At 36.6% G+C, this 25,243-nt stretch overlaps 1 protein-coding gene across 3 annotated transcripts; it reads right to left on the bottom strand.

Moving 5' to 3' along the window:
• Positions 1-378: 378 nt before the first annotated feature.
• Positions 379-16,886, bottom strand: LOC113752128 (armadillo repeat-containing protein 8). Of its 3 annotated transcripts, none has more exons than XR_003464870.1 (9): positions 16,296-16,886; positions 11,935-12,654; positions 8,023-8,118; positions 7,865-7,948; positions 6,231-6,465; positions 5,969-6,129; positions 1,496-1,774; positions 1,124-1,405; positions 379-857 (listed from the first exon to the last, which is right to left on the bottom strand). XR_003464870.1 is itself a non-coding variant. In XM_027296266.1 (8 exons), the coding sequence occupies exons 1-8, from the start codon at positions 16,686-16,688 to the stop codon at positions 1,349-1,351; spliced, it is 2,025 nt and encodes a 674-aa protein (XP_027152067.1). In that variant the 5' UTR covers positions 16,689-16,886; the 3' UTR covers positions 950-1,348. The 3 variants fall into 3 exon arrangements, 1 of the variants encoding a protein (XP_027152067.1); XR_003464871.1 differs by lacking the exon at positions 16,296-16,886 and adding an exon at positions 13,304-13,350; XM_027296266.1 differs by lacking the exon at positions 379-857 and having other exon boundaries at positions 950-1,405.
• Between the last annotated feature and the right edge of the window lie 8,357 nt (positions 16,887-25,243).

Raw genomic sequence — 25,243 nt, forward strand, 5'->3', positions numbered from 1 at the left:
CTACTCAAATCAGTTCTTCATCTTATGAATGTTTATCGTCTTAGGCATTCACAGACCCAAGCTGATTCTTCTTAAAAAAACCGACGTGCATGTTGGTTTTCAAGGGGCATGTTGTCCTATTGTCCTTCTGGCTTGTGCAATAATTGCATCCAACTTTATAGATAACTTGTATGCAATTATTCTGATTAAAATTCAAGTCTCATCATCAAATATCAAATTAATCAACTAAGTTTAGCAAGCCTTTCACTGAAAACCCATGAACACACGGGTTAAACATGTTTGCCTTATTTGGTGTAGGAAAAGTAGAGAAGAAATGACTTTACACTAACTAATTACTATAAGCAGACTACTAAAAACAAAGACAGACATCCCGATCAGGAAGAAAAGGAGCATTACTGAACATAAGCCAGACGTTCCTCCAAATCCTGTTCAAAGTCAAAAGATACAAAGCTCAACTTAAATGGAAAATGATGCCAGTAACCAAAGAAGGGATCAGTAGCAATTGTGACTCCCCAAAGCAACCTTCAAAATTTGACTTCCTATGACATTTATGATAAAATTCATCCTATATGCACATTGCAACTTGGCAGATAATTACAATGAGTATGAGACCACTTTTCCACCTCTGACACCCTGAAGAGAGGTGTGGCCGTTGCACAAGTTATATGCTGGAGAAGAAATCCCAGCAGCAATGCAAGAACATCTATCTTGTACTCAAACAATTTAAATTCAAAAATGAGATGAACGGTGTCATCATGGGAATCAAATTTGTGTATGACCTGCTCGCAGTGGTCACAAATCAAGCAAGCTCCCCACGATGCATTTGAGTGGGGAAAACCAATATCAATCATTTACACCTGCAAAGAGAAAAATTAACGTAGAGAAGCAGTTCAAGCACATACCATGGAATAATATAAAATCTTCAAGACAGGGGGCTAAATCCTACAGCTGACAGAAAATGTATTCAACCAAAGAATTCTTATCAAACAAGAGATAGAAGTTCCAAGATACTGCGTCTAACAAGCTCATATATACTTTTACGGTCTAGCAAGATTACAAACATCTCGGCTAATTAACACTTTTCAGAAGAACTGCATCTTTATGAATTAAAGATGGTACTCACTTCGTCGACATGATGATCGGAACCTGATTACTTCTTGAGGCTGCAGTCAGTGTCCAACTTAAGTAGCCATGTTAGCATCAATACACACCTCGAGTAAGGATTACCATTTCTAGTTGGTAGCACAGGCAAACATAGTACTTTACAACAAATGATGAAGCCCAAGGACCAGTTATAGGTCAGAATCTCCTCTTGTTCATTGTTGAGCTTGAAGTATGATAAAAAAAGTCAAGGTGAGCCATCACCCAATGTCATCATTTGTCCAAAAGCTGTCCTTGCTCGAAGCTATCAGGAGAGAATTGAAAGGATACAGTCAACAGATACCATCTGGTGAAAACAATTACAATATTCATATTGAGATATTTGCTAATTTACCTTTACATCTAAGCAAGGATCATTCATCATATTTTTCAACTGGGAAATTATGCCAGCCCTCCTTAGTTTCACAGCCCGACCAAATGAACCAGAACTATTGGGCAAAGTAAGATTTACTAAAGTCCAAGCCGCAGCAGTACGTAATTGGCTTTCATTACTCTGCAAAAACTTGATTACAATTGATTGGGGGCCTCCTGGAAGTGTTGGGAAAAGTTCATCCATCACTGCTTCTTTATGGAGCTCATCACCAGATGCCACATTAGTTAGGACATACATACCCTACATAACAACATCTCAGCATGTGTACTAATTCAAAGCAAGAAGGAATTTACTTAGTGAGGCAATCAGTAGATAATGAACTAAATTGAAAATAAAGAGAAGAAGGGGGGGGGGGGGGGTTCAAACATCAAGTAAATGCCATTTCATCAGAATAGTTGCCCAAAACTGGCAAATACTTTGCAAATCATTTTACAAACATTTACTAATGTAGTCAAATTTACATCAAATATTAGTTCAATAACAGCCCCATAATTATTTACCTACTGGCAGTTATAATGTACACTGCATATAATTATTTACCCACAGGCAGTTATACTCTATACAATTTATTTTCAATTTTAGAGAGTCCTGAGGCTGGTTGTCGACATTGACTCTTGTACTTCCGATCAATTCAATGAACTTTGAGTCAGTTGAAGACAGCCTAGTTGAGTAATACCAGCCTATGAACATGCATAAATATCAGCATACAATAGTGTATGTAATCATTATGAATAATCTGTTACTCATTGAGTGAAACCTTCCAATTCAATCAGCAGATGAGCATTTTCTATTATATTCTTATCTTTCTTTGTTTATGTGAACACATCCATAATTATTTACCTACTGGCAGTTATCTCTACACTGCATATATTTATTTACCTACGGGCAATTGTACTCTATACATTTTATTTCCAATTCTGCACAGTTCAGAGGCTGGTTGTAGACAATGAATCTTGTACTCTCAATCAATTCAATGCACTCTTGAGTCAGTTGAAGACAGCCTAGTTGAGTAATACCAGCCTTTGAACATGCATAAATATCAGCATACAATAGTGTAGGTAATAATTATGCATAATCTGTTACTCCTTGAGTGAAACCTCCCAAGTCAATCAGCATATGAGTATTTTCCATATATTCTTATCTTACTTTCTTTTTCTATGTGAACACACCCATAATTATTTACCTACTCGTGGTTATACTCTACACTGCATATAATTATTTACCTACAGGCAGTTAAACTCTATACGTTTTATTTCCAATTTTGCACAGTTCTGAGGTTGGTTGTAGACATTGACTCTTGTATTTTTTATCAATTCAATGCACATTGAGTCAGTTGAAGACAGGCTAGTTGAGTGAACATACATAAATATCAGCATACAATACCGTAGGTAATCATTATGCATAATCTGTTACTACTTGAGTGAAACCTTCCAATTCAATCAGCAGATGAGTATTTTCTATATATTCTCATCTTACTTTCTTTTTTTTTTTTTTAGGTGAACTCACGATACCCAATTGACCTTGGCAGTATGCATCTGCCCTTGAAGAATTCCTTTAATGCCCTTGAAAACTTGTATTTGCGTGTTCCCTACAAACGAGTTAGCCAAACTCTTTGACAGATGTATAAGCTGCCATTCATTTGCAAAATCTGAAGAATGTAATAGAAAATTCAAACTACCATATCCAGTAGCAAGTCCTGCCAAACAAGCAGAGTGAAAAGCTTCTTGTTCTACAAACAATACCCTGATAACTGTAATAATAGAGGTAACATCTACGATTAATTCTGTTAATGTTGCTAGTTTCTGGCACAACTAGCTACTCTGTCCCCTTGGGATACAAAATCTCTACGTACCCTCCACTACCATGACAAGTGGCCAATGTAGGACTTGGAAATTTCAGTAAGACCATTGAATTACCCAAAAAGTTAGGTAAATTACGTTTAAGATTTTTCTTTTTTTTTCTTTTTTTGGTTTTTTATTTTGTTGGGGGGGGTGGTTTACTGAGTCAGAGCAATAACCATGTCACTTCATCTAGCACGTAATATTACCTCTACAAGAATTTCAATGGTAATTTGTGAATCAGCATAGCATTTTCTGACTATGTCAACAGCTCATTTAGCCTTAAATGACGGTGGGAAATCTGTGAACTAGAAATGAGCAAGTTATGTACGGATAAAATTTGTCATTGGATGTATAGGTTGCAAAAGAAGTATCTTTCATGAACCAGAACTGGTATTGGAGGCAACTCTCCTAAGGAATGATGAGAGAAAATTAAAAGCCCCATGCTGTGGCTTCAATTTAGAACCTTGACATGTAAAACACATCCTCTTACTGATTACGAGTAATCTTCCTTTAGCACATCCAAAACTGTAGCAATTGATGGCAGCAACCTGAGTAGTTTCAGAATAATTCAGGAAACTAGCTTCCACTTTGTCTGTCAATTTACAACTAACATCTTATTATCTTCCTCTACTTTTCTTCTTATTAGTCATCCAGTCCAGGTGATGCACTCTATCATGCGTTTGTTATACATACCATAAACTTATAAACAAGCATTGCATGCAGACAAAATAGAGAAAAGAACAGAATTTCAATTCAAGCAACAAAAGCTATTCAGAAGGCCCATTCCACAAATAATGTTACTTGGACTTGGGTATTCTAGTGCTAAATAAAGAGTCTGACATGGGGGCAAAGTGAAGAGTCGGAGCAACGCAGTCCGCACAAGAGAGATGCACTTTGTGTTTATAATACTGGAAACAAAAGAGGGTCAGATTTTCTAATTTGCAATAAACAGATCCTTCAGAAGATTTCAGCATGCTTCAGTTGACTTCTCAAGAATGAAAGGAAAAGGAAAACAGATCCTTCTCAGCAATTTTACTGGTACGGTCCATGATATTGAATATCAATCCTCTTTAAAAGAAAGGAAAAAGGAAACGATTATAACAGTTCCTAATGCCATCATACTAAACCCAATGATGGCAAGTAAACATTGGAAGACATAAAAGAATAATTTTGAAAAATTAATACCCATTCGTCAAGTTAAGTTTCTAAACAATTTTGAGTTTAGCACTAGTCCTCATTTTATCCTTTTTCAGGGAAAAGAACCACAGTATAGTCCTAACTTCTAGGGTCCATTGGACAATTTAGCAGCACTAAACCCCAAAAGGTTCTGAACTGAAGCTCATGACACCAGTGTAGACGAATTTACTTGCACGGTACATCTTTGAGTGTAACTCTCCACAACATTTTGAGCATGGAAATTCTTCAACTTTCAAATGCCACATATGTAAAAAGTTCATCAAACAAGTATTCCATACAACATGTAGCTTGGATTTTTTTTGTTTGCCTGGAATGGATTTGAAGGATAATCATTTCATCCCAGGAATGATGTATTCAGGAATTAAAGAAATCAATACCTGCATGTGTTTAGGTGGTGTACAAAGTACATGGGAAAAGATATCACCAGTCTTTTATTTTTAAATTTTATTTCTCCCGTCTGCTTGGCCAATGTAATAAAATCAGCCATTAAACATCCCACCCTCCCCAACCACCTCTTTTAAACACCCAGCCTCCCATTTCAGGTCTGTTGCCCAACTTCCCAAATCCCTTCTAATATGCAAAAGAAAACTCAGCAATCTTATCCCTGTTACCAGTCTGCTAGCCTACTCTTTTCAAAACTCAATCTACTTTTGCTTCTTCTCAATATTTTATTCTAAATTTGGAAGGGGATGCTTTGGTAATGGAATCTAAGAAAACCTCAGACACAATGGTCTTAAGATATCCACTAATAGTCAATTATCATGATGACTCAGCAAACAACGGAGCCGCATGTTCTTAAGTTTGCGCACCAACTAAAGTAATAATGGCGGAGGAAATGTGTCCCCGTTTCCTTACTAAGGTTCCTGGAAAACAAATCACCCTTTAGGACTTCTGTTACCTTTCACATTGCAGGACTTTAACACCGATATAGCCAGTTTCTTTTTGGTTTTCGTTTCTGATTCCTTTTGTACCTTTCTTCACAGCATCTGCAATAACAATCTATTGACTCTGTTGCAGAAGCATCTCATAACCACTGGCTAGTGTCTCAATAAGTTTAGTTATACAAGTCTCAGCCATTTAGAAAGTTAAACACACTTTAATTTGTCTAATTCTTCTAATCCAACTTTAAAGAGTAAACAGCATAGCACCTTCCTTGAGGCATGCAACCTAGTAATCAAATCCTATTAGATGTCTCGTAGAATGGTTACTAGTCAGGAAATTACAAGTAGAAATCAGCAATCTGAACATTCCAGCTTCACTGGTAAAGGAAATGGATATTATTTCGAATTCTAAATGCAGGAACTTTTTTATTTTTTCCCCCATTCATTTGCAGTTACCTTTGACAAACACCACTAAACAGTAAATAACCACATCTTCACTTAAAAACAGATTTTACCTGGATCACAACTTCAACTTTTGAAGCACTCTGGATTTGCCTAACAACAGCACGCAATAGAGAACAATTGTCTGCAAAGACATGTCTAATGCCATCTGTAGATCCATCAACAAGGTTGCGAACAAGGGCAAGAGCTTGCTCTTGCACGGAAGCCTCAGGATCTGCAGGGTTCACAATAAATAATTTAGATGAATTTAACACTGTAAACGTGTAAGGTAATCACAAAAGAAACATAACAACAGATTAATTGAATGATAGGTACCGCATATTAGGCTTGTTAAGGTTGATTGAGTTAGTTCCAGGAGAATTGCTTCTTTACACCTGTCACTGACAAGGAACATCAAGTTCCTCAAAGCACAGACGGCATTCATCCTGATGGTTGAATCCATTGACTTTGATAGCTCAACAAGCTGTTTTACACCCCCAAATTGGATGAATGTTGTTTTTTGCACCATGAAATCAACAACTACATTGCTGATAGCACCAAGGGCGGCAACCTGAAAGTTAAAATAGAACTTTCACTAAATTATTTAATGTTCCATAAAGGAGTGGAGAAAGGAACCTTTCACATTTATAATGCGAAACAGAAAACAATAAGGGACATGAGGAATTAAAACCACAACTATTGGGTGTGTCACTCATAATTTTAAGTGGTGCCATCAGAACAAATTATTAGCTATTTTCTCAAGTATCTTGGGTACATATAAGGAAGGACATAAATAATAGAAAGATAAAAGAAAATTAATTCCCATTGATTTTTTTCAGGTATGCATTCAAATACGACACGGTAGGGTCTTTCAAATGCATAAGCATTGCATGGGCTTCAAGTCTTTGTAAGGGTCCAAGACGAATTAATCAGTGACTTATTTTGACTCATTGAATACGACACTAATTTATTAAACCACAAATGTTTGATCACACAAATATGATGCCAAACAAAGCAAACATGTCAAAACTTGATTGCCAAATGAAAATTAGTTCAATGGCATTTATGATCTAGTGTAAAACTTGATTGCAAAATGGAAGTTAGTGAATACTATTTGTGATGAATCTAAAAATTCGTGCTACCCCTCCATTCATGTATGCATCTCAGGCAGAAGTCCAAAAATAGGTTTATAAGCAGAAGTAGACATTTAAAAGCAATAAAATTGGCAGTTTCCAACTAATTATGCTAGCCTAGTCCTATTTGGTCAAGAAAGTTCGAGCTGGAGTTATAAAGCTCAAGAATCAACAAGCTGAAGAAAGGAGCTGCTATACAGAAAAGGATTGACTATGAGCACAACCCACTGAAGCTGACTGGCAACATCTTCCCACCATTGTCTGTTGGTGTAGTTGCAAACAAGTTAGCTTTTCTGGGTAGGATTGCTTTCTTTCAGCTTTGATTTAGTTAGCATTTCATTGCAGAATGGTCTCTATCCCACTCTGGAGTGGAAATATTTTCATACGTACTATGACATAAACAATAATTGGAATTTTTGTTACGATTTCCTACACTTTATTTTGTTTTTATTACAAATTCTACTGTTATAAAATCTCTAAGTCCAGGACATAAGAATTTCTAGTTTCCTCCCAATTTATCCCACTAGGCATATTTCCTTGAACACATCAACTGCAACAACCATGATCCAAGCAAAATACTAATCAATTCTAGCACTCAACAAGTTATTCAATGGTGAAACAATTTAACTAAGCCTTAACCATTTAGTGAGCAACATAGATACTTATAGAACAAGAAGTTTCACTCGACTCTTTCATTTTTGCATTAATATTAAAATATCTATAAACCAGTCAAGAAGAGAAGGATGGAAAATTTTCATGTCACCCGTAAAGGTGAGAAAAAAAAAAGAAAGAAAGAAATGAGTGAGAATATGAAAATCAATAAAAAAGAGTACACACCTGAACTGAAGTTGAGGTGTCACACAGAAGTTGAACTACAGGATTAATGACACTTTCATTCATAAAAGTACCTGCACTTAAATTCTGAATGCCATTTATCAGCAATAATTACCAGATAAAAAAACTATGAGGAGTGCTATGCTTTTGATTTGACGCACCTCAACGGACCGAGAAACATTCTTTAAACAAATGCAAGCTGCAGCACGTACTTCAGCACTATCGTGTGACATAGCATCAACCATAAATTGCAAAGCCTGCGTTTCAAAGAAACCACATTACTCGACATCATGAACGCCAAAATCAACTCTTACAGCTCAAATTTTACAAGAGTAAGGGACAGTATAAATAACAGTGACGAAATAACAAAAATTGAAGATTAAACAGAAATCATCACATATGAGGTAAAAGGTCCAGGCAGATCTCAATGGACGTGTATTTTGCAGCAAAGACTATAAGAAGTGAAACTAAATGCATGATTGTACTTCCTCTAACTTGTTTAGCATTTCTACATTCCTCTCCAGCTTCCACATTAAGCTGAAAATTGTACAATTAAGTGGAAGAAAGAAATAATTTGGAAAAAAAAAAAAAGAAAAGCAAGGCCATTAAGAGTGGATGGAAGTAAGAAACATCAATCATCACTATGTTATGCTCAAAAGCCCGACCCAACTCCAGCACACTCACAGAAGGCCGGTACATACAAAAACATACTATTAGAAACACAAATGGAATGTTGACATATAGATCTGTATAAACTTTAGGCCCATGTGGCCGTTTTCATTGATTTGGATGACAAATAACAATAATGCACAAAATCCTGTAGGTGGCTTTTGGATTGAGGGATTTGGGGTGATTTGGGTTTATAATCCTCAGCCAAAGTCTGTATCAGCATTATGGAAAGCAGACAGTTTCTGTTTATCTCTTTTCTGAGACAGTGGGGCAAATTAGGAAGTTTGGAGAAGACGATCAACTTGGTCTCTTTCTTTTTTTCCTTTTCTTTTCTTGTTGGGGTTATATGTCTGGTTGCTTTAATAAACCGTTTGAAAGTCAACTATAGCATGCTATTTTCACTTCTGCCAACTCTCTTCATTTCCAAACAAAGTAATCTATTTAGTGAGAATTTCAAATCTCAAAATTCAAAGCACATTTAATTTGAAATAGACCTCCAAATCTAAAGGCTTCAATCCAATGCAACCAAAGTGAATTTGTGTCTGGAATTGATTATCCCGTTTCCACTAATTCATATACACATCTTTCTTCATTGAGTGTATGAATTGCACTGAAGCTGGTATCTATAAGAAAGTGAAACTGGATCTTTATCAACAATATAGGTGAATGTCTAAAATGTCATATTTGTTTGGCAGTAATTTCAAGGACTATGGCCCCCTTTTGGAAGTGCAGTGCTTTTGCTACATAAAAAATTCTAGATGACAGAATCACCTTTTAAAGGGTTTGGCAAAAATGGTTCAATGATTTTAGGTGTACAACTTTGGTTCTCAAAATCACTTTTAGGACACGCTCAAAATTGGTGCTTTTGGAATAGCTTTTAGGTTTCAAAATCGTTTAAAAAAAAAAAAAAAGGTTTGACATTTTAACTTAAATCTTTATAAAGAATAGATATTGAAAGTCAAAAATCATGCAAGGATGCTCCTAAGCAATGGAATTAAGTACTTACTAGGCACATTGTTTTCCCTTTTTTGAGAAAAAGGCTCTATCAAACTTAAGTGCTTGTTGATAAGCCACCATAATCCAATCATGGCCTGAATATGTTTATAGTTTTTTAGACATGAAGTCCTAAAAGATTTTGCAAGCAAATCCTAAAGGACTTGTTAAACACATTTGGTTAACTTGGTCGACCAACACTTATGTTTGAAATTTAGCTGGCCCTCTTTTTGTAAGGTTTCACAAAATTGGTAATCCAAAAGCATCCTAAGAATCCTAGTACAGGGCAAAGTAAACCTTGACCAACGTCATAATGTTAACCAACAATAAAGTACATATGCATAATCAGGTCAGGAAATGTCGTCTGGATTTCCAGCTTAGTCACTGGATTGGCAGACAATCACTAGATGACTGACAGCCTCTGAAGTTTCGTGAATACCAAAACATGATTTAAATTTAGCAATATTAACCTGAATACTTATTTACAGAAGGTTTCTTAAAATACCCATTCAAAGCAGGTAAATACACAAAATCATGTCATAATCAATGCAGTACTATACCTTACAATTCTGAATGACTAATTTACCAAATAACACTACTGTCCAATACAAAACCATTTGGCTTATGCACAGGCATACCATTAATCTTTGCAAATTCATTATGCTTCACTATTAAATTTTTTTCTTTTTTCGTAAACTGGTGAAAGCTCTTCAAATGACAATTATTTTAGTCAGCTTACTCATAGAGGTTCAGTTATGTCTACTCTACGTCGAGAGATAATATACTTAATCTTTTTGTGATACATTTTTAATATGAAAATCGTCAAAAAATGCAATTAACCATGTAGAAGAGGGTATACTTGTAAAAAACCTCCTAAGACTTGGAGGATCCCTAAAAATAGATCTTAAGAGGTTATTGGTCATTGACCACCACTGAGAGAAGTTCATGCGATTAGAAGAACTTTAAACCACTATCCATCATTATTCAGCCAGTTACCTAAGCATTCTTGTTCTGGTCTTCTTTTTCTGCTTTTTCATTTTTCCCCCTTTTCCCAATATCTTGCATATAGTTATGTTGTCTGAGTAATGGTTTGAAGTTATAGGCCAATTTACAAACTGTTATTTTGCCTGCATGATTTTTTCACCATCACTTTTCACGTTCTTGTAAACAATAACTGCTATCTTATTACTGACATATGATGCTCCATTATCCCTTTGAATCAAATCAGGAGGTTAAGTAAAGATTACGATGACAGTGGTCCATGAATGGACAAACCCCCCCCCCCCCCCTCTCTCCAGAGATTTAGTGCACTTGCAATACTAAATCTCAAAAATACTTAAAATTTCAAGATTTTCACACAAGAACAGGAAGAACCTAACTAATACAGAGGATGGCAGGCAAAATTGATACTGTACAAGAATCTAAATGAACTTTTAGTCTAATGTTCCACCACTTGATGGTTTCGACAAAAACAAAACAATACCCATCAAGTTCAATCAAGAAAATTGTCCACAAATGTCAATCTAGAGTGGCCACGCACCAATGCCCCCAAAAAAAATTGCCAGACAGCAAGGAAACTAATAGTAGTATGCCCAAGTCCAACGATCACCTGATAGTTTGCGCTACCATGCCAACTAAAAACACAAGAACAGAACAATATTTGGACGTTAGTAGCTGTCTATTAGTCAAGATGGCATTAGATCTGGTCGCAGCTTCCTCCTCCTTTCCCCCCTCCCTCCCACCAACCCTTCTCCTGCTCCTTCCCCCTCCCCATATCTGGTTGCAGGAAGAAAGTGGGAAGAAGAGGGAAGGGGAAGAGAAGGGTGGCTGGCAGAGATCAGGAGAGGGATTTGGCAGCAGTTAGCGAGGGTTAGGTGGCAGAGAGGAGGGGATGGAGTGCCTGGAGGTTGAGGACCTGTATGTTAAAAGACGCATCTCATACTAGAATTACAATTCGAATTCTTACAAAAATGAGGTGCAAAACAATACAGTTATGTTCATTTTTTCCACATATACACATTTCATGAAGTAGTCAGCATTTTCAGTTTGTTCTTCTGGAATCCTTGATATATGCGAACTGATTAAGGTATTAAAGCACATTTAACCAATAAAAGAGAAAGGCAGGCAGATTAAATAACAAACTGACAGGAAGAGTGCATAAAAACTGACACCTGTTCTTTGCTGCAAGGAAGAATGATCAAATATTCTAGCTACTACACAAGTTCTCAGTTTTCCTCATGGTTATTGAAATGATAATTTGACAAATTACAGTATAATCCCTTTGTGCATGAAGAAGTAATTCAATATCAGGAGAACAAATTCAAACGCAAATAAGTCAACAATGAAAATTAAACTGGCGTAGAATGAAAAGCAGTGGCAAACCAAGTTGAACCTCTAAACTGTCAACTGACCTTTAAAGATAGAAGCTTAGTCCTACAAGATTCCAACCGGGAGCACAAATCAGCCAATGCCAGAAATATTCCATGCAGGCGTTTGGCCTGTAGAGAACCTTTCTCCAAGTGGCAGCAAAGTTTATCAATAACATTTTCTTGAAATGCTAACCTCTGCATATCTTCCTTTCCCACAATTAAACTAGACAAGACAAACGGGGCTTCCTCTCCAACTTGACCAGGATCATCGAGAAGCTCAAGTAAAATTAAAACCAACTTGGTCTTGATTTGTAAATCTTGAAGATAAGAAGGCAAAGCGTTTCTTATTACAACCAAGCACATGCATGCAAGCAATCTTGTTCGAGGATGCTTATCCTTTGTTAGCTCAATAACATCATTTAATGCTCTTCCATTTTCAGGCCCCACAAACTTCAAAATGACTTCTGAATTTTCTTTCAGAATGGCTGCTAGAGATTCCAAACTAGAATCCCTCTGAATTACTGAGCCTCCAAGAAGACTAATGAGCTTCCTTACTACTCCAGCATCATTCAATGCCCTCTGCTCAATACTTGTCCTGCAGGAATGTGTGATGACACAAGCACCAAGTCCAGTAACATTCTCATTCTTACAATTCAATAGTGAAAGGAGAAATTCCAAGTTTTGATCTTTAAAAAATTCATATTTTGGAGCCAATTTTGACTGATATATCAATTTTAATGAACGAGCACCAGCATCAACTACCTGAAAAGTGAAGTACATGAAGTTATAGTCATACACAGATTGGGACAAGATTACCACTATTAAGATTACAAACAAGAATCTCAACATGCAATACATTCAAGAAACTCATATTCAACTAATATGAATACAGACAAGAGGTAAAAGTCTACTGTATGACAAAAGTGATGTTACATAAAGACCAGAGGAAGCAATGCCATGTATCTCTAACCTTAGTGACCCATGCCAACGAAAAACTAAGTGGAAGAAAGACAATGTGCAAAAATAGATAAATAGATGCCTCCCTTGAGATTATTGAAGTAAATGAAAAGAATTAAGTTAATGAGAATTTCCTGGTACATGAATTGTTTGAGAATGAAAAGCTATGATTGGCTAAGAATTTAGTTGAAAAATCTATTTGGAAGCAACACAACTACATCAAATTCAAAACAGGGGACCCAACAGGACTAAATCAGAAACATCACAAATTGTTATCTGGCCCTTATGAACTTCATTAAGACAAGTGGCCCTTCAGGCAACTGAAAATGGTCAAAAGTCGATGCAAAATTTCCTATGACATGAATTGTTTGGAATACTAAGTTACAGTAGGCTAGGAATTCTTTTGAAAACTAATTAAAAAACACATAATTAGATCAAATTCAAAGCATCGCACCCAGAAGGACTGAATGCAAGTATCACGCTCAATGCTCCACATATCTGGTGCTTAATGATCTTCACCATCCATAACTGAAAATGATCTTCAGGCAACTGAAAATGGTCAAAAGTCGATGCAAAATTTGCTATGACATGAATTGTTTGGAATACTAAGTTACAGTAGGCTAGGAATTCTTTTGAAAACTAATTAAAAAACACATAATTAGATCAAATTCAAAGCATCGCACCCAGAAGGACTGAATGCGAAGTATCACATTCAATGCTCCACATATCTGGTGCTTAATGATCTTCACTATCCATAACTGGCCCTTAATGAACCTCACTGAGAGTAGTGGTCTACATGAGGTTGGGATGTTTCTTTTAAGCTAAATTGCAAGTATTTGCAACTTGACACATGTACTAATGAAAGTAATTATACCAATAAGAAATTGGAGCACTTGGTCCTCACCTATATGCCAAGTTCGCAAAAGTACGTTTTGTTGTGGCCTTTTACTGAATACTTATCAAACACGTAATGGATGCTTCACCATTTGGAAGTGATGCACTTTTGAACTTTTTAATGACTTTATACCATAAGAGAAGCGTCAGATTTACATTAGTTCTAAATTATATAAGAAATACAAAAAGAGACAATTAAGGAGAAGAATAATTGCAGGAAACTACCAATTATGCAAGTTAACCAATAGAAATTCCCATGCAAACAGGAAAAGTTAAACGCACAACTTATTCACATTTATCTTATGACATGTAATCAATAAAGAAAATATCCTATGCATAGGTTAGTTGTATAAGTTTTCAAGAGTTCAGGTATCGGCCAGACCAAAGTACCACTTTCTTGCAAGCCCACATCTATACACTCGTACATTTTCTGTGATGGAATTTTAATGGTACTCAATTTCACTCATATGACACTTTTGTCACAAGGAAGCACAAATGGTTGAATGAGCAAAGAAAGGGCAAGGTTGTCATACTACTTCATGCTAAACCTAAAGAAGTGAAGTAATACACTGCAGATCCAACAATTTAATAATATTTGTATATGTGTGTAAAACTAGGATGGCATAAATAGCTAGTACGCCATTTAACATGTGATAAAAAATCCTTGTACACTGACTGATAAACCACATGCATGGATATGCATGCATAGGGCATCTTTATGCCTACAGATAGCAAAACTATTAGGATTATTACATACACCACATTCATCACTTAGTCATTCTGTTGTATTTGCATAGATAGCATTTTCTTCACACAGCCACTTGATTATGTCCTCTCATCATAACTTTATCAAGAAAATCATAATAGAGTTGCTAAATTTAGTGATTGAAAAATTATGTGCCCACAAGCATCTTACAATAGGCAAGTGGTTCCGGTCCATCTCATATTTCAATAGAATTTACAGTGGTTTCAGAAAATTTACTTAAATGCTGTTAAAGAAACCAAAAAAAATGTGGCATTTGCCTACAGGCTTCAACAAATGTAGCAATATAATGAATGCCGTGAGCAGAATCCACCATGCACAGAATCTCTCTCTCTCTCGTATTTAACTATAGAAAACTTCCTTTGTAATGCATTTCTGGAAAACTCAGTCATGGTTACCATAATACACTTGAACTCTGCAGAGAATTCAATTCACATTAAATTTTGCAGTTGATCAACCTTAAGTACATGACAAGAGACAATTCCCAATAAAAACCAGGCTGAATTTCCAGGTTGGATGTCTGGAATCTTCATCCAAATTAGGCATCTCAATCATGGATGCACTTCTGTTCTGCAGTACTCCATGAGGAAATTGTGTTGGTAGTAATCATTTAACTTGAACAACTCCTGCTGCTCAGTCTGTCCTTGCACAGCTCAACACACAACAGACTGAAGATGCTGTGGCTTTTAGTTCAAAGCATTTTACCCTTTCCAAAGAATTTTGCCAACTATAGGTGGAACAAAAATGAACTTGCACAACACTTTATCAGCTTTATAAATGCAAAAACAAAACAAGAAAGAAAAGAACTCAGAGACACACTGCTACAAAGAAGTTAAAAACAAAGAAAGAGGGATGTAAATGAAAGATAATGGAACATATTCTCCTCCCTTTCCTGAAAATACTATCCAAGAAAAATTAGAGAAACCACCTAAACTTCCAACTAGGTTCAATTTCCCAATACCTACACTTATGTAAATGCAAAAATGCAATGAAATATCCAACCCAAGAACCCCTGTTCTTCATCTTTGCTAAGAAACCAGCTGTGATTCTCTTTCAACCCTATTCCCTATGCCTCCTATTTTCTACCCACCGAAGAGACACTTAATGAGTACACCAAAAGATTCATCACTGAATCACAGAATATCAGTTTCAGAAAAGTATATGACAATACTCTCATACTTAATTCCATAATTAAGTTTTCACCTTTTTCCTTTCTTCTTAGCTCAGCTCTTTGCTTCCTATTCAAAGTTGAGCAAAGACATATAGGGTAAATATCTCAAAGCAAAAACAGAATCAAAATCACAACATGAGCTACCATCCAGAATTTTACTTAACCAGACAGCTTAAAGTACCTTCATAATCATTTAAGTTTGAATTGCCCAAACAAATCCGAATGCACTGGGAAAGGGTGGAGGAAATCATAGACAATAGCCTACCGAACCAAGAAACCAACAAATATTTGAAATGATTACATTACCTCGTTATGATTAGAATTTGTAATTAACATCCTCAATGCTGTTTACTCCATTCAAAACTTTAGTTAGTCTACATTCATCAAAAATTTGATTCCATTATTTCCTAATACATATATTCCCGATTCTTTAATGCATGCCTCAAATTCTTGACAAGGGCATTTTTTTTAATTCAACATATTCTAACCTAAATGTGTACACAAGCTCAAAATTTGGGAGATTAAACAGAGCATCTCTAAAGAAATTTCGTTTAATAAAATACATAACAAGAAATGAAACTGAAATTAGAAAATGAAGACATAAGAATAAGAGGTTACCTTCTCATTCTGATGAGAAATTAAACTCAACAAAATGGGGAGAGCACCAGCGTCTAAAACAGCCTGAACTCCAGCATCAAATCCGCACGCAAAGCTTCCAATTACGGCAGCGGACTGAATTATAATAGAATCCAAATTATCATCATAACCACCACGGCACGAGGCCGCGGCAGTAGCGGAAGATAATATAGAGACGACGGAAGGAACCGCACCAAGCTTGAGAAAAGCAAGCTTCTTTGTACGGTTTCCAATGATCTGATTCTTCAGGTCTCTCAGGGCTTTAAGCTTAATCTCATATGAAGCCATAGACGAGCTTAGCCGTCCGACGAGGTCCTCGGGAACTGGACGGCTCTGATTCTCCGACGATGACGAGGCTGCGGCTGAAGTCGGCATGCTCCGGTGCGTATTCTTCTGCTGAAATTTTATCAAAATTCTGGTGCGAATAATTGCGACGAAAACTGTGATGAACAGAAGAAGATTGTCTGAATTTTTTCATAAGCTTTCAGAAACGGCTGAAATTTACACACAGCAGGTGGAGTTACTGTGAGAATTTTGAGGCAGTGTGGGGAGAATGGTTTTTCTCTCTTTCAGGTGAGGATTTGTTTGATTGAGTGAGTCCATGGGCCGTGGGCATACGGTATTCTTTTAATTTAAAATTTTTGAAATAAAAAAATTAAATTTTATACTTTTCTCAAATAAAAAAATTGTTATCATATTTTTTTCTATAATAATAAAGCGGGAGCAATTATTTTGGTGTAAACTATCTAATGTCACTTTTTAAAATTTCTTTTTTATTTTTTAAATAACTTCTTACCACTAACTCATTTCAAATCAACCATTAACATCACATAACTAATGAACTAACATCACACAACTAATGAAATATGTGTTTATCATTTAAGCATAATTGCTAACACATGATTGCTTGATTTAATTGCTTTGTTTCATTTTTTCTGATTTTTATTAACTATTTTAATTTACTACTACTAGATTTTGTTGTCAAATAACGAATCTAAATACATTAGTTCAACTGAAATTTTTTTTATCACTTGCACACAAATTGAATGTGCGTCAATCACTAGTTATATATGGAATTAACTTTTTATGCACTGATAGTGCAGTGATATTTTTATACTAATGATTAGCATATATTTTACCTATTTTTAGTTAGGTTTTAGTTTAAATTTTTGGTATGTTTTAAGTTAAAATGGAAAAATTGAATTCCTTTATAATTTACTTTTCATACAAGTAGTGTTTCTTAATCAAAATATGCAAAAGTGTGGGTTGATATGCAATTTTGTGTTGTTTATGTAGGTTTGGGAAAATCGTTCAAAACGTTTCTCGCATTTTGCAAAATAACTTTTTTCGTTCTCACTTTTAAAAGTGTAATTTTACATTCCTTACAAATTCACATTCGTCAAATTTGATCCCTATCTAGCTTTTTGATTAATTTTGGATGGAATTCACCAAGTGTCTTGCATGTAATCATTTTTTAGGGAAAAAATTGTCAAATCAAACTTTATATCATCTGATTCATAGTCCCTCACATTTTACAAAATGATTTTTTTTCATTGACCATGTGTACGAATAGTTTTTTGTTTTTAAACCCATGTAAATATCTATTTGATTTCACCTGAACAATATGAATAGCATAAATGTCTATTTGATTTCACTTAAATAGACTAATTACAGTTTTACACATGCTATTCAATAGATATATACATGGGTTTAAAACTAATAATTTTTTAAACCCATGTATATATCTATTTAATTTCACTATATGAACTATTCAATATTTGTGGTCTTTTCTCATTTGGTAATAAATTCATTTATTGAGTTGTACAATAAGGACATCTAATTAATGAGTTCTAACTTGAATTCTATAATCATGCTGACAAATTGCAGTTTAAATCTAAAATTTCTACTCACCAAAATCCAACAGTTAAATTACTTGCCTTGTAATTGTCTTAAAATTTGAAAATGCCAATCACTTTTCTTTTCTTTTTTTTGCAAACCCCGTATACGGGTCAGGGATGCCAACCCCTAATTTTATTGATTATTGAGTCTGCAAAAGAGTAAGTTACAAAGAGCTAGTGAGGAATATTGAAAAAAAGAAGGGGGACTATTCCTTTACGGGGCAAAGCCTAACATACGGAATTGAATGCTTGTCCAAGTTCAAGGTAGACTGAATCCTAGACGGAAGAGCCCTTTCAGACGAAAATACTATTTCCGACCGCAGACTCGCTAAAGCAAGAGCGTTCGCCACCGAGTTCGCTTCTCGGAAGATATGAACCAACGAGGCTCCCAACTCGTCGACTAATGCCTATGTATGCCAGACAGTGTTACATAAAGGCCAATGTGATGGACACTTGGAAAAAACCAAACTCACCAATGCTAAAAAGTCCACCTCCGCCTCAAAACCCATTAAATTTCGTTCCTTACAAAGGAGTAGACCTGCCATTAATGCCAAAGCCTCTGTTGTGATGACATTTTGCTCCCCAAATTCCTTGTAGAATGCAAACACCAAATTCCCCTCCCCGTATGAACAATGCCACCTCCAAAAGCGCCACTAGCGGAGATATTGGCATCCATATTCAACTTGATTGAGCAGCCTTGAGGTTTTACCCAAGCAACGATGCGTGACTTAACCACTCTCCTTTTAGGCTTAACCTTCTTAGCCCAAATACAATCTGCGTCTCCTATGAAGAAATGTGGCTTTAACAGACCGCCTGACCCTCAGCTGATCAATAAAAGTACATACCTGAAAAACTATACGTTCAAACGACATTGTCAAACCTTCAAAGCAGGCTTGGTTTCAAGACCTCCAAGTAAACCATAGAATCAAAAGAGGAACAATAACACGAATATGATTCCATGACATGAAACAATGAGAGAAAAACCACAACGCAAGTCTCTCCATAACTCCACTTGCCTAATCCGAAACTCCAACCAAATTAGCGAAGTAACTCCACACCGCCAATGCTATTGGCCCTACAATAAAATGGTGATTACTGGTTTCCACTGAGCTCCCACAGCAACAACATCTGGATGCTAACATCAGCCCCTTCTGCTATAGGTGAACATCCAATGGAAGCCATCATCTCAGTAACCTCTATGCAAAAAAAAAGATTTTTAGTGGAACCACCGGACTTCATATGAAAGAGTCAACCACCGACAAATTCCTTTTCAACCGAACCTACTCCCAAGCTGTGGAAACTGAAAACTCCCCCATGGAAGAAGCCATCCATGCCAACTGGTCCTTACGACCCGGAAAGATATGCAGCTTTAGTATTTGAGACACAAAGAATTTCTAAAGTAATTGATGAAGGCAAACTAGGTCCCATCCATTAGACCTATATAACTCGCCTACCAATGAGTGCGGTTAATCATGCCCTGGCACCAACCTAGCGAGAAGGGTGTCGGTACACCACCTGTCATGCCTAAAGTCCACCAGGCCCTCACCTAAGAACCATCTAATGTGACTCTTAGCAAATTCTCTAATGTCTATCAAGCAGCGCCACAAAGTTGGTGCCAATCACTTATTTCTTTTTATCATACTTTTTCTTTTTTTATTTTTTCTATCCAAATTTAATTCAATATAAATACTCGAGAATGTTTAGGATTAAATGTTTTCTTTGTTTTCAATTTTTGAGTAAAAGAAAATGAACATGAGTGAAAAAATAACATTATTTTTAAATTCATATATATATCTATTTGATTTCAGTTGAACAGTTCATTTAGACAAAATTAAATAGAGATATATTATATGCTATTCACATTGTTCAAGTGAAATCAAATAGATATATACGTGGGTTTAAATAAAAAAGCTATTCATACACATGATCAATGAGGGATGAAAAAATTCATTTTGTAAAATGTGAGGATGGAAAAATTCATTTTGTAAAGTGTAAGGAATGAAACAATTCATTTTGTAAAATATGAGAGACGAAAAAATTTATTTTGTGAAATATAAAGGAATATGGATCGGATTATGTAAAATTTAATTTGACAATTTTTTCCTTAAAAAATGATCACGTGCAAGGCATATGGTGGATTACAGCAAATACTAGTCGGAAATCTAAGTAGAAACCAAATTTGACAAATGTGATTTTGTAAGGGACATAAAATTGCACTTTTAAAAGTAAGAGACAAAAAAAGTCATTTTACAAAATGTGAGAGACGTTTTGAACGATTTTCCCTGTAGGTTTTGGAATCCTTTGAATTGGTTCAAGTCAAGAAGAGATTAACAGTTTTGGCACACCTTGATATTTTGGCTATATCTTGAGTTACAAGTATCAGATTGAGGTGATTCTTAAGTCATTTTGAAGTCAAGACATAGTTCTACAATTCTTATGAATGTATCAAAATCCAATTCATGAGGTTTTTTCATCAAAAAGCTGAAATACAGTAGGAAATTTTTTTTGTCAAAAGCTAAAATAAAGTATCGACTAGTTAGAGGTATTTTGGTGATTTCTCAACCTACAAAGATCCAAATGAGATGATTCTTAATGCATTGGAAAATTAGCTCAAAGAATTACAACTTTCATGTTTTACACAAGAGTTAATTTAGCCTCCATCATAAAAAATTTGCAGTTGAAATTGGTCTAAAAACATAGCAAAGTTGAGATTGGAGCAACAAGTGCAAAACTGAAGACAGAGAAGATCCACGAGGTGTAGCTCGCAGATCTAGGGTCGCGGATCCCTGAGAAATAGCTGCATGTGACAGCCCCACCTTCCCCTAAGGCGAACCAAAGGGTTAGCGGACTGCCTGCCTAACTCTCGCCAGGACTAACGGTGCAGTTTAGAGCGAGCTATTGCGTTCCGGAACTTATAACGCGCGTAAACAAGGCAAAAGGGGCAAAATAATCCAAAATTAAAAAAATGAAATTCGGAGTCGGCCATGAATGGTAACCGACCCGTCAGAACGCAACCAAATATCAAACAAACATTCACATCTTGAACTTTAGCAATTACAATCCAAAGTGACATACAAAAGTTTTCAAAAGTTAATATATACACGGTTTGCCAAATTGAAAGTGAAAACGGCCCTAAAGATACATTTAGGGTTTCACTTCATATACAATACAAAAGAGATATACATCTAGTTCATTCGTCAACCATCTATCAAGATTCATTCCAAAAAGAGTCATATACCTGTAAGAAAAACAAAAGGAACGGTATGAGCTAATTGCCCAGTGAGATACTATCACTTACGCAACCAAGTGCATATAAGCATCAAGCTTTCATTCAATATAGTAAAATTAAGCAAAGGCACACGTCAAATGTGGTGATAAAAGGATACATATGGCTCTCAAGAGCCCTTTCCTCGTTTGCATTTCTTGATCGGACGTCATTAACTCTCCGTCAATGTTCAAAAGTAACCAACCGTAGACTCCACTTTACTTCCACTCCTTCCACCTAACATCCCTCTACCGGGCCCGAAATCCAAACACTTGCACTTTGGTATTACTCGAGTAAACCGGAATCGAGAGTCTCGCATACTACAAGATTCCATATAACATTTCCCCAAGGATCATTAATTGGCACGACCAAGCCCTCTCCGGCTCGATTCAATCAACTACCAATGGGGTTGAGCTCATTGATAACAATTGTAGTCGTTGGATACTCGTCCAAACGACACCAAGTCATGTATTTTCATTTCAAGTAACACTTCGTGTAACATTTCAATCACATGATAGCAAGGATATAAGGCACATAGTGAGAGTGATAAAGTACACTTTCACTTCAAGCAATTAACATTCAAAGCACCAAGTTCAAGTATCAACGCCATATATTAACACACAAGTGAGTAGTACACTCACCAAGCTCGCAAATGTGGTTTCATGCACTTCCGTCAAAAGAACGTTGTGCACCACCGTCACGCCCTAAAACATGCAAACAAGTACAATGAGACTCGATAACGAGTCATAAACCAAGGCCAAACATGACCCCAATTAGGGTTCCATAAGCATATACAAACATGAGAGGAAACCAGAAAATTCGGAAATGCAATTAGCTTTGGCCCTGAAAAAAATAGTTTTTGACCTCGTTTTGCGGTAATGGCACCAATTTCACTACGATTATTGGATGAAGGTGTACGATACACCGATTCGAAGCTAAAAGACTGGGATACAATATCACAGAAGGTCACTCAACCCAGTTTTGAGTGCAACCATGTCAAAAATGCAAGATACTACACCAAAAACCGTAAAACAGATTCACAGAATGCATTCTAACGGAAACATCATAACTCAGGCTCTCCAAGTCCAAATCCAGAAATTCCAAAACCAGCTGAAATCTAAGAAACAGGGCTACATTTCATCAGAAGGCCTCAACAACCAATTCGGAAGAAATTCCAGCCAAAACAACCAATTACAGGCGCAATTCTTACATTCGGGTAAAACCAGAACAACAATAGTAATTTCGACTTTTCTCATTCTACACTACTCCGATTGACCTGAAATTTTGTAGGCACCTCTAAAATGTCATTTCCTACAACTTTCACGTTTTAAGACAAGGCCAATTCGGCCTCTAATTAGGAGCTATAAATTCAGGCAGAATGTTCCCACTAAAACCCTACTTTTCTGAAATTTCTTCCAAACCAGAAATTGGTTGCAATTAATCACTTTTTCCACCTCCTCGAGTCATTATATACCATTTCCAATCATCATAGATAGCCACACAATCATGTTCATATTAAAACAGAAAAATCCCCAAAAATAATAAAACTTCATCACTTCAACCACAAATCAAGAAATAATCCATAATATTGCATCTCATACTACCACTAATCATGATTTAAGCATCAATTAAGGGAGGAGGGTGGTTCTTCACAACTCACCTTAGAAACAAGAGAGAGAGAGCAATAGGTCCTCCTAGCTTTCCAAATAACTTCACAAATCAACTCACTAACACTAATTGAAGAGATTTTATGGAGAAATTGCAAGTTTCAATGGTTGGTTTTGATGATTTGGAGCAAACTTGAAGAGTTTTCTTCCTTGTGCTTAGAGTAAGAGAGAGAGAAAGAGAGAGCCGGCCACTTATGGAGGATTTTTGATGATTTTTGGTTTATTTAAGTCAAATGGTAAGACCATGAATAGTTTTCCTATAGTAAACCCACTCAAATGGTGACACTTGTCACCTTTCTTAAATGCCTACCTAACTTGTCTCTCATATACCAATCCACTTAGCATCCTCTACTTATCTCTTAACACCCGGTAAATTAATTCCAGTATCCAAAACTTAACCAAGTTGGCCGAATTTTTCCGAACTTTTCGCACTAGTGGGTCCCACGTCCGGTATACGCTCTTAATTTCTCAAAACCTATTCGATACTAGAAAAATCATCTAAAAATTATATCTGCTCCTTAAAATTATCTAGAAATTTTTCTAAGCACGAAAATGCAGAAAACAAGCCATGAAAATACGAAAACCTAGAAAATGAAAATTACAGGTTCTCACACTCTCTCCCCCTTAAAAGAATTTCGCCCTCGAAATTTCTCACCTTAACTCACGAAAAGGTTAGGGTATTTCGTTCGCATTTCTTTTTCCACTTCCCAGGTAGCTTCCTCTACCCCATGGTTTCTCCACAGTATCTTCACCAATGGAATCTGCTTGTTTCTTAGCTCTTTGACTTTCCGGTCAAGCACTTGGACAGGTTTTTCTTCGTAAGCAAGCGATTCGTCCACGTCGATCTCCTCTGGTTGTAAGATATGGGAGGGGTCGGGATAGTACTTCTTGAGCATTGAGACATGAAATACGTCGTGGATTCTCGAGAGACTTGACGAGAGACTTGACGGCAGTTCTAGTCTATACGCTACCGCACCTATCCTCTGCAAGATCTTGTAAGGTCCGACAAACCTCGGTTGAAGCTTCTTTCCTTTGCCTGCCGTGACACTCCGTAAAGGGGTGACTTTAAGAAATACATGGTCTCCAACCTCGAACTCCAAATCTTTCCTTCTATTGTCTGCGTAGCTCTTTTGTCGGCTTTGAGCTGTTTGGAGTCGTTGCCGTATCAACTTGACCTTTTCTCGAGCTTCCTCCATCCAAGGAATAGTTGTTGGATCCAGTGCCTTCCTCTCGCCAACTTCATCCCAGTAAATTGGTGATCGGCATTTTCGTCCATATAGTGCTTCATATGGAGCCATTTGAATCGACGAATGGTAGCTATTGTTGTATGCAAACTCTACTAAGGTCATGTGTTGACCCCAGTTGCCTCCAAAATCCAGAATGCAAGTTCGTAGCATGTCCTCGAGAGTTTGAATGGTTCGTTCTGATTGTCCATCCGTCTGAGGGTGATAGGTCGTGCTCAAGTTGAGTTTCGTCCCTAGAGTCTCCTGGAACTTTTGCCAAAACCGAGATACGAAACGTGGATCTCGATCGGAGACGATGCTCACCGGAACACCGTGCAGCTTTACAATCTCGTCCATGTACAGTTGAGCCAACTTATCCATGGAATACTTCATGTTCACCGGCAAGAAATGGGCCGACTTGGTTAATCGATCGACGATCACCCAAACGGCATCGTGTCCTCGCTGCGTTCGCGGCAAACCTGAAACGAAGTCCATGGTGATGTTTTCCCACTTCCATTCAGGTATCTCAAGGGGTTGTAACAAGCCCGATGGTTTTTGATGCTCTGCTTTAACTTGTTGGCAAATGAGACATTTTTGCACGTACAGAGCAATTTCCTTCTTCATATTGTCCCACCAATAATTTCCTTTCAGGTCTTGATACATCTTACTACTACCCGGATGGATTGTATACTTGGATCGATGGGCTTCCTCTAGAATCTCCGTTTTCAATGATTCATCCTTCGGCACCACTATTCGGTTTCGGTATTTTAAAATACCCTCAGGACCAAAATTGAAATCAGTGGTTTCTCCTTTTTCCACTTTCTCTCCCCACTTCCGTACCATCTGATCCTCCTTTTGAGCTTCTTTAATTCTTTCC

Source organism: Coffea eugenioides, chromosome 1 (genome assembly GCF_003713205.1).
Source record: "Coffea eugenioides isolate CCC68of chromosome 1, Ceug_1.0, whole genome shotgun sequence".
NCBI classification, from domain to species: Eukaryota; Viridiplantae; Streptophyta; class Magnoliopsida; order Gentianales; family Rubiaceae; genus Coffea; species Coffea eugenioides.

Excerpts from the sequence above, each read along its gene's own strand:
- LOC113752128 (XM_027296266.1), bottom strand. The coding sequence starts at position 16,688 with ATGCCGACTTCAGCCGCAGCCTCGTCATCGTCGGAGAATCAGAGCCGT. Across the intron at positions 8,119-11,934 it reads CTAAGCTTCTATCTTTAAAG|GCTTTGCAATTTATGGTTGA; the intron begins GTCAGTTGACAG and ends TTTGAAACGCAG. Across the intron at positions 1,406-1,495 it reads ATCCTTGCTTAGATGTAAAG|CTTCGAGCAAGGACAGCTTT; the intron begins GTAAATTAGCAA and ends CTCTCCTGATAG.